At 39.8% G+C, this 15237-nt stretch overlaps 1 protein-coding gene across 1 annotated transcript in view; it reads left to right on the forward strand.

Moving 5' to 3' along the window:
• The window catches only part of LOC108766745 (Fanconi anemia group J protein homolog), a 51200-nt gene that overhangs the window by 32050 nt on the left and 3913 nt on the right, over positions 1-15237 (forward strand). Inside the window, exon 4 of the mRNA XM_018516246.1 lies at positions 9312-9350. Coding sequence (XP_018371748.1) covers positions 9312-9350 — 39 coding nt within the window. The remainder of the gene's footprint in view (positions 1-9311; positions 9351-15237) is intronic.

Genomic DNA, 15237 nt, shown 5'->3' on the forward strand with positions numbered 1-15237 from the left:
CCATGGTTACCACCACCCTCGCTGTGAACAAGCCCTCTACGTCATATTGGCATAGTATATTCCCCGCACCATAAAGCCAAATAATCTACCGAGTGATCCAATCTGAGAGACTCCCTGTCTAACTCGCGCCCGGCCAACTGCACTTTCGTTCGCAGATATTGAACATTCGCACGTTGGTTGTGACATGTTCCCGCTTTCGCTCTATGTTTAATGGTTGCAATGATAGTTTCAAATACATATCTTTCCCTGTTGAGTTGGTACTAAAATTAATTATAGTTGAAATAGATAAAATTGTGTTAAATAAATGCAGACTTTAGATATAAATATGTATATTAGATAAAATAAATAGATTTTTACTTGATGTTGCATCTACTATATTGATCCAATTTATACTGTTCTGTTTTGAACAAATAACTATATATATATATATATAAAACAGTAACATGTTCGTAAATCATAGAGAAATAATTCTCATATATTGAGAAGAATTTGTACAAAGTAAATTGCATATTTTGAAAATACAATCCTATATCCTATAAAATATTGATACTCCGAACTTTGCGGAGAATCAACCAACACGCATAAAAAAAATATGTTGAAAAATAAAGTATTAAACGCTTGCGGTACGATTCGACATTCGACGCTGCTTAGAATCGATTTTTTCGAAATTTGACACCGGTCTCGGGGTATAAAGTACTTACAGTGTTGCAGACACTTGAAATTTTCAATGCGATAATCCACCGCGCGAACTTAACCATTCGGCAGCGCCATATTTGCACACAGCATTCCGCGCGTCATAAAGTCAAGCGGGCCACAGAGAGTGATTTATTCGGGAAGGCTCCCCGTGGCCTCCATTTTCCGAACGGGGAGAATTCGTACTCGAGGCCACTCTAATTGCTACTTGATCGTCGACGATTACAAGTCGTTCGATGGCTGCCGGTTGCGCCCGCGTTTACGAGTGAGAAACAATAAATTGCATTCACAGCGTGAGATCTGCTCCGCGGGCCACGAACCGAAGTTACTTTGATCACTATCTCTCTGAAATCGGAATGCTTTGTTCGCGGTTGCACGTGTCTGCTCCAGGATATTGCTACTTGATAGTTGGCGTTCGACGGCCGGTCGTGCATTTTGCAGGGCGAGAACCAGCGATTCGGAAGTCAAAATACAATATGGGAAAAAAGTTTAGACTTAACACGTGAAACAAATGAAGATACGTAGGTACATACCTTCCTCGCTGTTGGGCCGACTTACGAAAATCAAAATCGCGAGCACTTTATCATGATATATTTCTGCAAAATTAATATTATAACGATACACACATACAATTGCAATTGTATACAGGATATTTTGTTTCTATATAATTTTCTTTCTTTGTCTATATCTTCTTTACAACAATAGCGATTTATACTTTTAATGGAACGTTTTTAATCGAAGCACAGGTACGGTACGTCAGTGCATTTGTAATTACAAATAATAAAATTATCGCGCTTGTAATTATGCCATTTCGAGGTTGCAACGTTACGGCTAGGGCATATTATGTCAACCTTATGCATTATTGCATACAATTGCTTATGAATTATGAAATTAATTAATTTCACATTCTGCATTGCGTCGCATCGCGCTGATACAAAGCCACAATTGGATGCTACAATCTCGCGTACCTACCGATCGTCCTGGAAAATGTCATTTTTAAATCATGGTTAAAATTATCATTGTTGCTCGCGATGCGCCTTGTAAAGCGTAAGCGCGCAATAAATGAAATTTATCAAGTAATATCCAAACGCGTAATTAATTTAAAAGGGTTAAAAAGGTTATACATAAAAAAAAAGTACTGTAACAATCTCTAACCAGGAATATATGTATATAATCTATTTCTGCTAAATACTACGTTGCGTATCTCTGTTGTAACGTATTTCGATATTCAATTGAATGTATCTATGGAAAAGGGTATCGTTTTACTGCCGGATCTGCGAGCGGCGAAACGAAGTTTCAATAACCCAGTTTCGATTTTCAAATAATCCTCCCCGAATCTAAGCCGCGTCTCCTATCGCTCAAAAAATCTATTTGCTCGATCGCGAAACTTGATAGGTTTGGCAATAAAATGATTTCTTTCAAGTGAACCGTAATTCTAAATTTTGAAAAGATTTCAATTTTACGGTTGGCGAAATGATAATTTTTTTATCCGAATTATTCATTTAAATGATTAAAGGAAGCGGAGACAATACGCGAAAGAAAGAATTGGAAAGGATAAAAAACAAAAATATAAAAATGACTATGATTCCGAGAATTATCGGAGAAAACGATCAGAAGCTCTAATACTGCCATTTCATTCTCCAGGAAACGAGACAATGGCCGAGACGGGACAATGTTCCCTGCACGGTTTCGCGCAAAACTTTGTCGCTGGGATATCTAGCCGGTGGCGCGAATCGTTTTCTCGCTGCTTCACCCACGGCCGGAGGGGTTGGCGGCAGGATGGCGTACGGGGGTGGCCGGCTAAGCGAGGCTCATTTTGTTGGCGGCAGATATGGCGCGGCCCGCCGCCACCCCCAACGCTCCGACTGCCTTCCACAGCCGCACATCCGGTGATGTGGGGTGCGCGGAGGTGACAGGGAGGAGGGATAGATAGTTGAGCCGGGGGTGGAACGGCTGGCTGGCGACATTATTAGACGCCCCCGGTGAGTCAGTGAGCGGCGGTGAGGACGAGGGCGGATGACGACGATGACGACGATGACGACGACGACTACGACCACGACGACGACGACGACGACGCGGTGGTGCCGCGGGGTTGGACGGAGGATAATGAGGAAAAAAGATGATGCTCGAGAGATGCTGTAGCAAGATATCGCACGGTCGTCGTCGTTCCACGCCGCGTAAAAGGCATCTGCCTGTGTGAAGAAAGACGCAATTTTCGCGTGCGTCTATCTCCGCCAGAGTATTAGTTCAACTTGTGGTAGAAAAAAAGAAAGTCGATGACGAAGTACGGCGTCGTCGTTGAAGGAGTTTGGACGAAAAATGAACAGTATCTCTAAAAGAAAACACGATGATTAAAATTATGAATAGAAATTCAGGTATACATATCTATTGTGCTCGCACATACATATATACTTTTATTAAATTTTTTCATGTCTTTATTTAAAAAAAAAGTTGAATTCTATGGTTTCGTTTTGTAATCACGTGCAATCCTAATTTTCATTCACAGTTATAAATAGATGAGAAGATATTTATAATTTATACTGTTCGAATTCTTATAACATTTTTTTTATTGCATTACAATTAATATTAAGTCGATACATCGAACGAGAGCTGTTACACGAAGCTGTTTCGACAGATTTGACGAATTTCTTTATATTTCCCTTTCTTGCAACTTAACAAGGAAATAAAGCATTTGTGACATCAGCTAGATTTCGTGTACTAGTCAATAATGATGCCTGTGGGAAATGAGCAGCTCTCGAGCGTACCCGCGAACTTCTTATTCCCAAAATTAAACGACGTCGGTTCATCCCTGCAACTCACAGCCGGAGCTTTTATTTGATTCGCTGTGCGACAACCAAGATAGCCGGCGTGGCGCCGAGCATGGTGCTCATCCGTACTCCCTCATGCTCGCGGATGCGGTCTGAAAGCTTTTTCGCCGCATAGGATGAGGAGGAGAAAGAGGAGGAGGAGGAGGTAGAGGGAAGAGATGGAAGAGGGATGAGGTGGTGGCCGGAGTGAGCAGGCGGGTGATGTTCCATCATGGGGAATGAAAATCAGGGGCCCCCTCGGGGCTCGGAATTAAAATGGCTGTCACACGCAGCCGGGGGTTGTGCTCTTCCTGCGGAAAACCTCGGCAAGAGGAGGAGGGGAAGGAGGAAGAGGATGAAAGGTACCCATTCCCTCTTGCTGCCGCTTGCCACCCTTTAACCATCCTCTTCCTACTTCTCCGACATTTTTTTGTTACCTTATTCTCTCTTTCCCGCTGCCTGCCTGTCTTCCTCTTTTTTAATCCGTTTCTGCTCCTATCGGGATCTCCACTCTTTCGTTTTCAAGACGACCTGTCGTCCGCCGTTTGATCGACACCGATATTCGATCAGTCGCGGTAGCTATATCAGCTATGGATAGAAGATTTATATCCGGGCGTTAGTTAACGAGACGCAAAGTCGTAAAGTTAAATATATATAGTTACGTTAAGAAAATATGAAAAGGATAATCTTGAGGCGAGATGGTTTGATATTTAAATTAATAATTTTTATAAACTATGTGATGCTATAAGAACGATGCTCCTGTCACGAACAATAGCTTCTTTTACGTATTATAAAAAATATGAACCATATATAAACGTGAGATAAAAGTATATTAAAGAAGTTATAATTTTTGGGAAAATAATCAAAATAAACATTGATATTTGCTTTTTTACAGGAAATAACTAAATTATATGTAAATAAATAACATCTTGAGTTATAACTGTCTGTACAATTCTTTTATTAACTTTATCTTAGAACACCCGGTATAATCTCACTGTGTTTCCGTTGTAACCAGTTTCTGCGTCGTCGAGCCAATCTTGCCAAGGGTGCGTAGCTCCTATAACGTTCCCCCTGTTACGCCCCACCCTCTCTTTGGTCCCCGAGGGGATCGAAATTAAAATGACAATGAGGGCAGATCCGAAGGGTGGCTAAAAATGCGTACCCTTGCCATCGTCCAATCAGCAACGAATCCCACGACGCCATCGCAAACCTTTCCCCTTCTGCTTTCTTTTTTTCTTCCTGCGGCTCTTCATGTCCAGAGAAATGCCACGAAATGAAAACGTTTAAAGCGCGATGATCCTTCAGTAAAATCTCCAACCCCTTTCGTCTCCATTACTTGCTGTTCTTTGGAAAAGTTTTCAAGTAATCGGACGAAATCGGAGAGTGATTTCTACTCTATTCAACAGCGGCGATTGTTATCGTGGAAAATAATAAAAATAATATTCTTTGGATGTGCGAAATGAAACGCTTCTATAAAACCGATTAACGTTTATTATTTAATCCCACGATCTACATGTATAGATTCCAATAACTACTATTACTTGTTTTCGTAATATGTTAAACTGAGTTTACTTATTCGTCATTAAAGAATGTTTATTATTTCTAATGTTATTGGAATGCTTGGCGTTTCATTTAGAAGAATTGATATATATGTATATAAAATATCTTTTTAATTTTATTTCACTGCAAATGTATGTGATGTTTTAAAATTACTAAAAATATGCAAGAAAAGATGCGGCGAAAAATGTATAATCGTGCTCGAAAATATACGCAAATATTTTTCAATCGCACAATGAAAGCACAGAGAAAGCGTAACGACGCGCGTTCGACGCATAACCATTGGTTTCTCACCTAGCGTGTTTGGATATTTCCATGAATATAAAAACGCGATTCGTATTCGCGTGAAACACTGATTTCAGAACTGCATTTTTTCCCAGTTTTCTGCATTTTTGAGTATTTCAACAAAATGATATTGTGACTATAAAATTTCTCGGTTGCACATTTGTCAGTCGATCGGTCATTCGGACTTGTTTATGAGAACATTGTCTCAGGGTTATCTAGTGTATCTAGGAAATTATACTTTTTTTTACTTGTTATTAATCGATATTTGTACCTAAATGATTAAATATACAAAATTTCTGGCGTATTTAAGTATATCAACTAAATTATATATATATATATATATATATACATATATAAAATATAATAGTTATTGCGATGTATAAAGTGTTGATGGATTGTTGTACTGCCATCAAGTTTTTCTCATTCCCTCTTTCCGCCATTGCGTGGATTGCGCCGGTCATAAGACCACGGCACGAAGATACAGGCGTAAGAAAAAAAAATGAATTAACGGAAGAGAGGAGGTAGTTAGGACGATGCAGGATCAAGAACGAAAACGATATCCCGTCGGCACGTGCACGCGGTTAAAAAGGTTCACGAGATTTTGCCGCGTCGGCCGCGGTTCAGCCCGGTAACAGCGGAACCGGCTGTCGTGATACGGATCTGACCAATCATAAAGACCGCACATATACACGCATAATGGCCACTCATTCATCTATCCAGGACCGCGTAGTGGAACAAAGGCGGAAATTAGTTAGGTTCGTTATGCTTATTAATTGACTGACATTTCCGTCATTTATTGTACAGCGAATCGGAAATTGCTCTCTCGTGAGGCTCTTGAGAAACGAGCCCCATTTCTATACGCGCGTGGAGCTATTGCTACAGGACGTAGGTTTCATTGAATGGACAAAGTCAATGATTTGAAGAAACGTGCCGACGCTTCTGTGGATAGCTTCCGCAGTCAGATTCAGAACTGAGATAGAGATTTCCATAGAATAAAAACTGACATGTGCAGATGACAAGAACAAAATGCACTAATGTGCAATATAGTGAAAGACCTCATTACGTGGAAGATTATCTTTTTCTGTAAAATTTTATCAGTCCTTGTATTTCGACGTATTTTAAAACGTAAAAATAACACGATTCTCCAACATGAAAATGGAAAAATGACCTTATCTTTTATAAATGGAGAAAAAAGATCTTATCTTTCAGTAGAGAGTAACATCAAAAGCCAAAGACATTGTTAAAATAAATTTCAATTTAGAAAAAAAACATTCGAATGGGACTATTTCATTATTTTTGCATTCTGGAAAATTTATTTACAAATAATGATAGAATATTAAAAAAAGAAACGAGATAATGCTTGGAATGAGAGACGAGAGTTTGATAATGTTTTTAGGGATAAAGCTTTTATAATGTTTCGAGAAAAAATTTTGAAGAGAAGAGCTTAAGATAGGCGATTTATCACATAATATTCTGCGATAATTATATAATATTAATTATTGATTAATACACGTTTATTAGCAGTAATACGGCTGGAGGAAAACGATACGAGCGGAATAGAGGGAAAGAAAATGAAGCGCACACGAACGCAAGATGCGACTCGAGTGAATCGCAGAAAAATTGCACATAAATGAGAAGTTTTTCATATAACGTATGTTAGCGTATAAAAAGCACAAAAAGATATATGACGTTACGGTATCTATGCTCTGTGCGCTCAAAGAGAAAGCATTCGTGTACGAAAATCCCTTTTTCGTACGCGTGGTGAACCGTTATTATGTTACGTCTAAATATCCTTTATTCATATCGTTAACCAACATGCGAAAAATACCTGAAATACCGAATTTTTTAAAAAATTACTTTTAATGAGAAATTGTTTAGATTTCCTGGAAAGACGATTGCAAATTATTGTTCTCTTCTCGTCGCGTGTGCGACATATATCTTGTAATTTTCGCATAGCGCGTCATTTTTAAAAATTACATCTTTCGACACACGATATCTCATTATCTGGTCCCTGTGAATATGGAGAAGAATTGAAAAATGTTGGTATGATACATGAGGGGATAAAGCAATTACGTGGATTCACTAATAACGATGCCCATATAGTATGCTGTTTTCTCTCTTCACTGAATCCGCCTTCGTTAAATATAAACTGGTCGAAACAATGATTTTCTGGTACGTTCTAACAACTATAAAATTGCATCTCTCACATTGTAAGTGTATTTAAAAAATTTTTCTATCACTTTTCTCTCCTGTTTGAAGAGTTTTAATTTATCATGTAATTATATCTTATTTAAAGAAAAGAAAGTTACTATTTTCATGCGCACAATAACTCGTACGTTTCAAACGTTTCCTCTGTAAACGCGCCATGTTCTCTATCGCGTATTCATTTTATGCACCCCTCACGAGAAATTGGTAAAAAATGGCGACTGGTTCTGAAAAGGGTGAAGAGCTTGTGTAATGGAGCTCAGGGATTTCTTAATGATGCTGTCGTTGCTGACGCCGGCTTTGCTATGTTTATCCTTCGCTAAGGGACGACCGACGTGATAAAGGAGGGGGCGTATCGGTACAGAGACGCAGCTGTGCCCCATATCATGCACCTATATCCTTGTGGAGGGTGGTAAGCTATTGGTGAGGGAATAATGCCACGGGGGTGCCGGAACGGTTTCATTACACGGCTTCCCGAGGGATAATATCCCGGGATATCTCTCCGTGGTCGACCCCACGGGGGTGAAATTCCGTGCCATCAACCCACCTCGCATGAGAGATGAACCCTCTGTGCGGCGACCCCTTGCTGGTGGAGTATCAGCCTTAGCAACCCCTTTGGAGGCAGAGCGCGCATTCGAGGCGAGCATGGGAGGAAATTGCAGCAACCGACCTGCACTGGGACAAGGGATCGCCATGCGGCGACAGAAAATGGCCGATGGTCTCTACCGTGGCGACTGCAAATATGAAGGCGCTATTTTAATAACGGTACAGCGAGAGCGGATTATACCATTTTTGGCATGTCTATTCTTTTTCGAAACTGTTGAAAAAGCGATATGCAACGAATTCTGTAATACAGTGGACGCTGTTATTAGTTTCCTGCTTCATTCTCTTTTATTTCTATGACATTTTTGAAGTTGAATAAATATGATCAATAGTTTGATTTTTAGACATATTGCAGGATTACATATCTTTATTAAATAAAATTGATGGAAGAAGTCTCACGAAGGTGATCACATATTGATGTCTTACAGAACGTTTTTTTTTCCATTTATTTTTTTCATGTCGGCATCCTTTGAAGCTGCCACACGTATATCACTTACGCCTTGATGCCATTATATCACGATCATGCTGGCGCGCGTTGCGATTAGTATTTAATGCACACAATGTATAGGAAAGGGTCCTTTTCCCGTATCAGATGCGGAGCGGGCCTTAGGCCAGTTATTAGGCCGCTGACAGGCCCATATAATCCGACTGCTTCTAATGTACAGAACGAAAAATATAATGCCTATTAGTGGAGGATCTTTTCATTGAGGATTGTGTTGCCCTCGGGATTTTTTCATTGCTTTTATTTCTTTTTTCCGTGCATTGGTTCTACGCGTTGGTTCGCGCTTAGTAATTTTAATTTTTTTCTTTCCACGCGTTTTGCTTCTAAATCTCATATCGGCAGTCTAACTGATGGTAAATAGATCAGAAGATAATCTCTTTCCTTAACATGATGTCATAAATAAAAAGTTGAACTAAATTATTTATTAGAGGATAAAAACATATCGAATAAAATTGACAATTCATTGTATCGTTATGTTAATCATAATTTGTTTACTATATATGTCTTTTGTATGTATTTTAGGTATTTGTGCATCAAATAAAATTTTAAATCGCGTACTAAGTAATTTAAAATTGTTAAATTTTATTCTTCAAAGAAGCACATTTTTGCTAAGGATTTTTGTTATTTTTTAATAATATATAATATTTTTTCTGTTTCAGAGAAAATACACCGAGAAAAGAGCGATGAAATGGATCCCGGTGAGTCTAACAGAGAAAGAAAATTCTTTTGTGTTATTTCTAGTCAATACATTCCGTTGATTGGCCAAAAATGTCGTTCGTCCGAAATTCGCTTGTTTTACCTGTTACGTTTAACACACGGTAGGATACGTTGACGCGTTTGTTAATGAAATTACCGTGTTGGTCTCGAAAGAGAGAGATTTCCGTTAGTTTTACGTGGTTTAGTGGATACATTGTATCCTCGGACACGAAATGAAACGTTACGCGAGCGTTCCAGGTGTCTGCTCCTATTGTAGTTGGCGATACTCGAAAAGCACAAAGCGAATATGATGTTACATAATTCGAGCAGTTCAAGCGCGAAAACCCGCCGCAGTTATTATATTTAATACAGCATCCTGATCTGCTAGCATCTGCCCGCGGCGTGCTTCTTTATCACGAACGAGAAGGATACTCTCAAGAATTTAACGTGTAATGGCGTGACGAATGTATTTGTGCAATCAATACATTTTGCTGTTGAAAGATCTTATGCTTTTGAAGATACTGTTACTAACAACAATATTTTGCGCAGTTCTAAGCTTTAGAATTCTAACTTTTAACCTGATTTTAATCAATAAGAATTAACTATGCTTCGCAGGGGGGATATATTCCTTTCTTAATCCATTTAATACTTTTTCGATATGACGCACTTTTCTTTTTCCAATGCTTTTTCAACGTTTTTTTTCTATTGCTTTTAATCTTTTCTTATGAATAAAGATACATATATTTACTTGGTATCATTATATTTCTTGATATCTGGCGTTTTGATTGAAAAGAAAATTGTTTATAAAATATTCATTTTTATGAAAGTTATAAGCAATCGAATTGAGTTAGGCATGTCATACTCAAGTGTGTTTCCGTAATCTAGCGTTTAAGGGTTAATTACGTATTCATTAAATACTTTAAGAATTCGAGTAAAGTTTCTGTCTCCAACGATGGCATAAACCAATAAAATATAATTATGTAAAAACGAAGAAAAAGACGCTTATCCACTTCAATAACGAACAGTTAACGAATGTCGTTCAGTATAATGAATTATAAAAGTGATTTAACGGTGCTATAGCAATGCAGACTATAGTTTTCGGTTCGTTAGCAATCGCGAAACCGCACGCGGATTTGCTCCGGTGAAAATTACTGCGCATTCTGGCATAATCAACTCATATATTATTTGTAAATTACGGTTAATGATTATCATTATCTTCGATTTGAATGTAACTAATGTTACATTTGCAACACTAATACGCGTTGTTCATTATTCATGAGCTCTCGAAATAATATCAGTATGCCCGCACATCTCAATGTGATCGAGTGTATCGAACTGATGTATAATTCAATAACGGAATCATTTACTGTTTGATTAGTGCGCTTTTGCATGAGTGTTGCGTTCGAATTTTTTCGTTAACTTTCGAGGAACGCTTGCAGATTCCCACCCGAGTGCTCCCCAGGTATTATTTTATCTTTGTTTAACATTTGGCGAACAACAAGGATAAAATGATGGATGCCTATGTAGGTGGCACTTGGATGGGGAATCTGAATGCAGCTCGAGAGAACAAAAAAATATAGGGAACATAACGATATTTCTCTGTTGCGTTAGATGTTGGGTGTTAAGAAAGAAAGAAAATTTAAAATCCAGAGGGGCGCGATTTTACGCGAAAGATGTAAGGTATTTTTTCAGCGTTGAAATCCGGCCGTTGCGACGAGTATCTTGATGTTATATAGGCTTTTAATAGCTGGCGTTGAAGCGCGCGGTGGAATATATTTTCGCGCTCGATTTCCGTCCATTACGCAACTCTGAAAAACCAATTCGACGCAACCTATCGGCGGTAACATTACCGACCATGCGGCGGCGACGACCACCGCCGCTGTCGTTGTCGTTGTCGTTGTCGTGTCGTTCGCGTCCTCATATTCCGCCCCGCGGGGGATGTGTCGGGGGTTGCGCGGCAGCGCGGTAGGGTGGGTAATGTCGGGAAATGCAGCTAACGAAGTTTACGAAGACACTTAACGGAATTACGCCCTCGCTCGCAATGGTCCCCGTCGTCCACCCCCGCGTGCGCACCCCGTCGTCCAAGCTATCCGCCCCAAGCGTCCCTTTACACTTTTCCGGCGGCAGGAAGGTCGCGTTAATTACCGACAGAGGCAAGAAGCCGGGGAAACGGTGGCAAGATATTTCGTCCTCGACGCAAAGCGTCGATGGTTACGAAAGTCGGCTATGGGGGCGGGCGATGAAGGACGACGAGGGGGTGCCGGTGATGCGCGGGGGGACGTTTTCCTCTTTCTCCCACTGCCGCCGCCACCCTCTTCGTCGCATTCGCTCTGCTCCCCATCGCGTCCAAAGGACATCCTTGTGTTCCCTTGTACCGAGTGACATTCGGGCTGCGTGCCCAGCCTAACCTGCCCGGCGGACGCCCTGGGCCACCCTTTTCGACCAACCCCGGCAACGAGCTGCGAGGGTCCCGGGGGCTGCTTGTCGCCATGGCGACCGAACCCTCGCCCAACCCCCTCAACCAAACGCCGATTCCCTATCCCTCGGCACTTCGCTACCCCTTCCTCGTCGCGCGCGTCGTTCGCGCTGCCGTTCTCGTCGCCAAAGAGAGTCTTTCGATATCCTCATGCGTCTCTCTTTGACGGCTCTCTTCTTTATCTCCTCGTGCTTTTTTGTCTTCTTTTTTCGCTCCTCCACCATTTCTTCATTCTCTTTGTTATATAGCTAAATGCCAATCTTCGTTTTTTTTTTGGAATTTGTATTATTGTTTCTTTTTTTTTTCATCTATGTCTTCCATTATAATTCATTTTTTGGTCGATATTTTTTTCTTTTTTAGTATCTTCGAATTATTGTTTTTTTGGTTATTTTATGACTAAATAATATCTTGTATTTTGAACGAGGAATCTTGTATCTCCCCTTGCTGTTTTTCTTTTTCTTTTTCTTATCATTTCTGTTACTTCTGCAACTATTGTTACTTTTGATATTTCTCAATTTTATATTTCAACACAATATACTAATGTCAGTATAATCTCTTGATGTAAGCTATTATTTTTAGTTTTTGATCATCGCATTGTTTGAGTACATTTACATTGAAATGAAGAAAATTTTAAAGATCTGTGTTTCTTTTTGCTTGTAAAATTGCATTTTTACGATTTATATAATGAACATACGATATATAATCTCATCCATACGCATGTTTCTCGAAATATTTAATATTTTAAAGGAATATTGTGTATTTTTTACTTAATTATAAAATTTTTCACAAATTCAAATATTAAAATTTTAGAGTTCTGTATCATTCTTTATATCTTAAATTGGTGCATTTTTTTTACAACATCACTTAAATGAAAATTTGGCATCCAATATTGGTAGTCTATATAATTAATGGTTAACAACACTTCCCCATATTGATTAAAAAGAACATCGGCGTTTTACTCAAAATGCGAGTTGTGGTTTCGGTGTTACGCGAATTTAATGGTCCGCGCCGTAAAAAATGTCTGTCGGTATTTAGAATTGGTTAGTTGATAGCGGCGTTAATTTCGCTAATTATATCGAAAAGCCGATCTCGATGAAACTTCGCACGATCTTCCTTTTGTCGGGGTCCCTTTATCAAACATTCTCGAAGTCACAAAGTTGCCCACCCTACAATCCCGCGGAATTGGAGGATATTAGGAAGGACTTCGTCGCGGCTTTTGTCTCGTTTGGCCACAAAGTTTCATGAAGCACCACAATCCCGACCAATTAGCAACGATTTCCTAAAATCAAGCCATAACCACGAGCTAATTGGCACTTGACATTCAACTCACTCCCTTGATGTCGCGAGAAACCCACGATCATCGATGATAAATGCTCCAATTGTATGTGTCTTAGTTAAAAGAACCCTCAGCTTTCGAGAAGGCTTTTATATCCTAATGTTTTATGTATTGCATTTTGTTTTTTTTTTTTTAATTATCTTAGGGACAGACACGTTTAGTTGTGTAGAGCTGCAATCGAATGTACATTGTTAAATATCAATGGAGCAACAAACTCAATTCTTTGAATCAAATAACATTTTATTATTTTTAACTTTTATGTGTCAAAAGTAAAAAAATCCATTTTCCTAGTTGAATTGGTAAATAAACAACGTCATATTAACGTATGTACTTAATAAATGATAAATTAAATTGTAGTCACACACAGATTTAACACATTTCTTGAGCTGAAGTATTTAATTTTATTATTTTAGTTAAATTAACGACGTATTCAGTAGGAATGGTGGCGATCTAAGAAATATTTAAAAACAATTCAAATTGGGTATAATTTAATATCATAAATTTAACAGTATATTGTTAACGAATTTTTACTTATATCGAAGTACAAACATATTTAATTACACCGGAAGTTTCATTTATGTCGAAGTATTTCTCTTGGGAAAAAAATCAATAAGAAGATCATTAATGTGATAGTAAAGTAAAAGAGTATATTTAGAACTATTGTCTACGGGATAGGATTTTTAGCGTCCTATATATTGCGTTCGTGTAAAAACAAATACTCGATATATTGGAAGCAAAGTATCGACGCATTTCAATGGCGTTGAAGTAGCTTAAGCACTTCCGAGACGTGGCGGAGCGTTGGAACAAACTGGACGATCCGGCCGGACCGTGTTTGCCATGCCAGCTGCATCGCGGCAAAACAGAAGACGCCTGTCATCGGGAACGACGATCCGTAGAAGACGCATCAGAATGCAATTCTGTAAACGCGCAACGTGGCTCCATTCACGAGGTTACCACGGCCAGCTGCGGTTTTAAAATACAGGAACAAATGTGGGTAATTGTAGATTAATCGTCGAGCGATCGCAGAATGACAACAATTCGGTTAATTAATGCCGGTGGAAGAGTCAAATTCGTGCGCGGCGATAGGATCGGAAGCGCGCACCGCAGCGAGTACAAAAAAAAAGGGGGGAAGAATCACAGCCTTTATGTACGCGAATCAACTGTTTATTCAGTATATAGCGAAAACGAGAGAAAGAGAAGAAAGAGATGGAACAACTACTGCGGGAGGGATCGTGGAGTAGCAGAGGCTGCGCGGGGGAGGAGGGAATGCAACAGCAAGCGCGAGTGATCGACGTGAAACGAGTTCATTCATGCTTGGATGTTGTAATCCTGAATGGACGTAGAATGGATCGAAACTGCGCGATTAGATTGGACTGTGTGTGGCTGACTTGATACTTTTTTTTTTTTTTATTTGAAGGCTACGGTGATTTTTATATGAAAAGGTGACGTGAATTGAACTTCCGGCGTGAAATTTGTTTCTTCGTGTATCTAGTTAAATGTAACCACGTAGGTAATTCTCGATCATTTAATGATATAGGACGCGATTATTTTCGCGTTAGATTTGCGGAATTCAAGCTCGGAGAGTCGCGATCGAAAGGTCGAATTTAATATTCTTCTGTAAAAGATTAGAATTAATTTTTGCGATCGAATTCAGCGTCGTTCGACGTTCCGTGTTAAAATTCAAGCTCGCAAGGTTAAAAGGGCGCCTCTCTATCTCTCAAGGGTGCGATAACTTTCAGCGCCGACTGTATCGCTGGATGATGTATCCCCCGGGGGTTTTCTCCCCTTGGGTGTTGGGGTGTGTTTCGTTGCCTGGCAACGACACCCTCGAAGTCCGCGCTCTGATTGGCCCCGTCTCGCTTTTCCTGTCTTAGCCTCTCTTCTCACCCCGTCGCCAATCAGACCCCCTTGCCCGTGCTACCGTACCACCCGTTCCCTCCGCTCTCGCCGCGCCACGCCGATGGAAACCGCCGTCGTCGGAGCGAGGTGCACACACGAGCGCGCGCCCGCGTGCAGAGAAAAAAAGAAAAAGAAAAAAAAGAAACACGCTGTAGCGCGTCTGCACAGAGAACAGAAC

This window comes from Trachymyrmex cornetzi, unplaced genomic scaffold (genome assembly GCF_001594075.2).
Source record: "Trachymyrmex cornetzi isolate Tcor2-1 unplaced genomic scaffold, Tcor1.1 scaffold1190, whole genome shotgun sequence".
Lineage (NCBI taxonomy): Eukaryota > Metazoa > Arthropoda > Insecta > Hymenoptera > Formicidae > Trachymyrmex > Trachymyrmex cornetzi.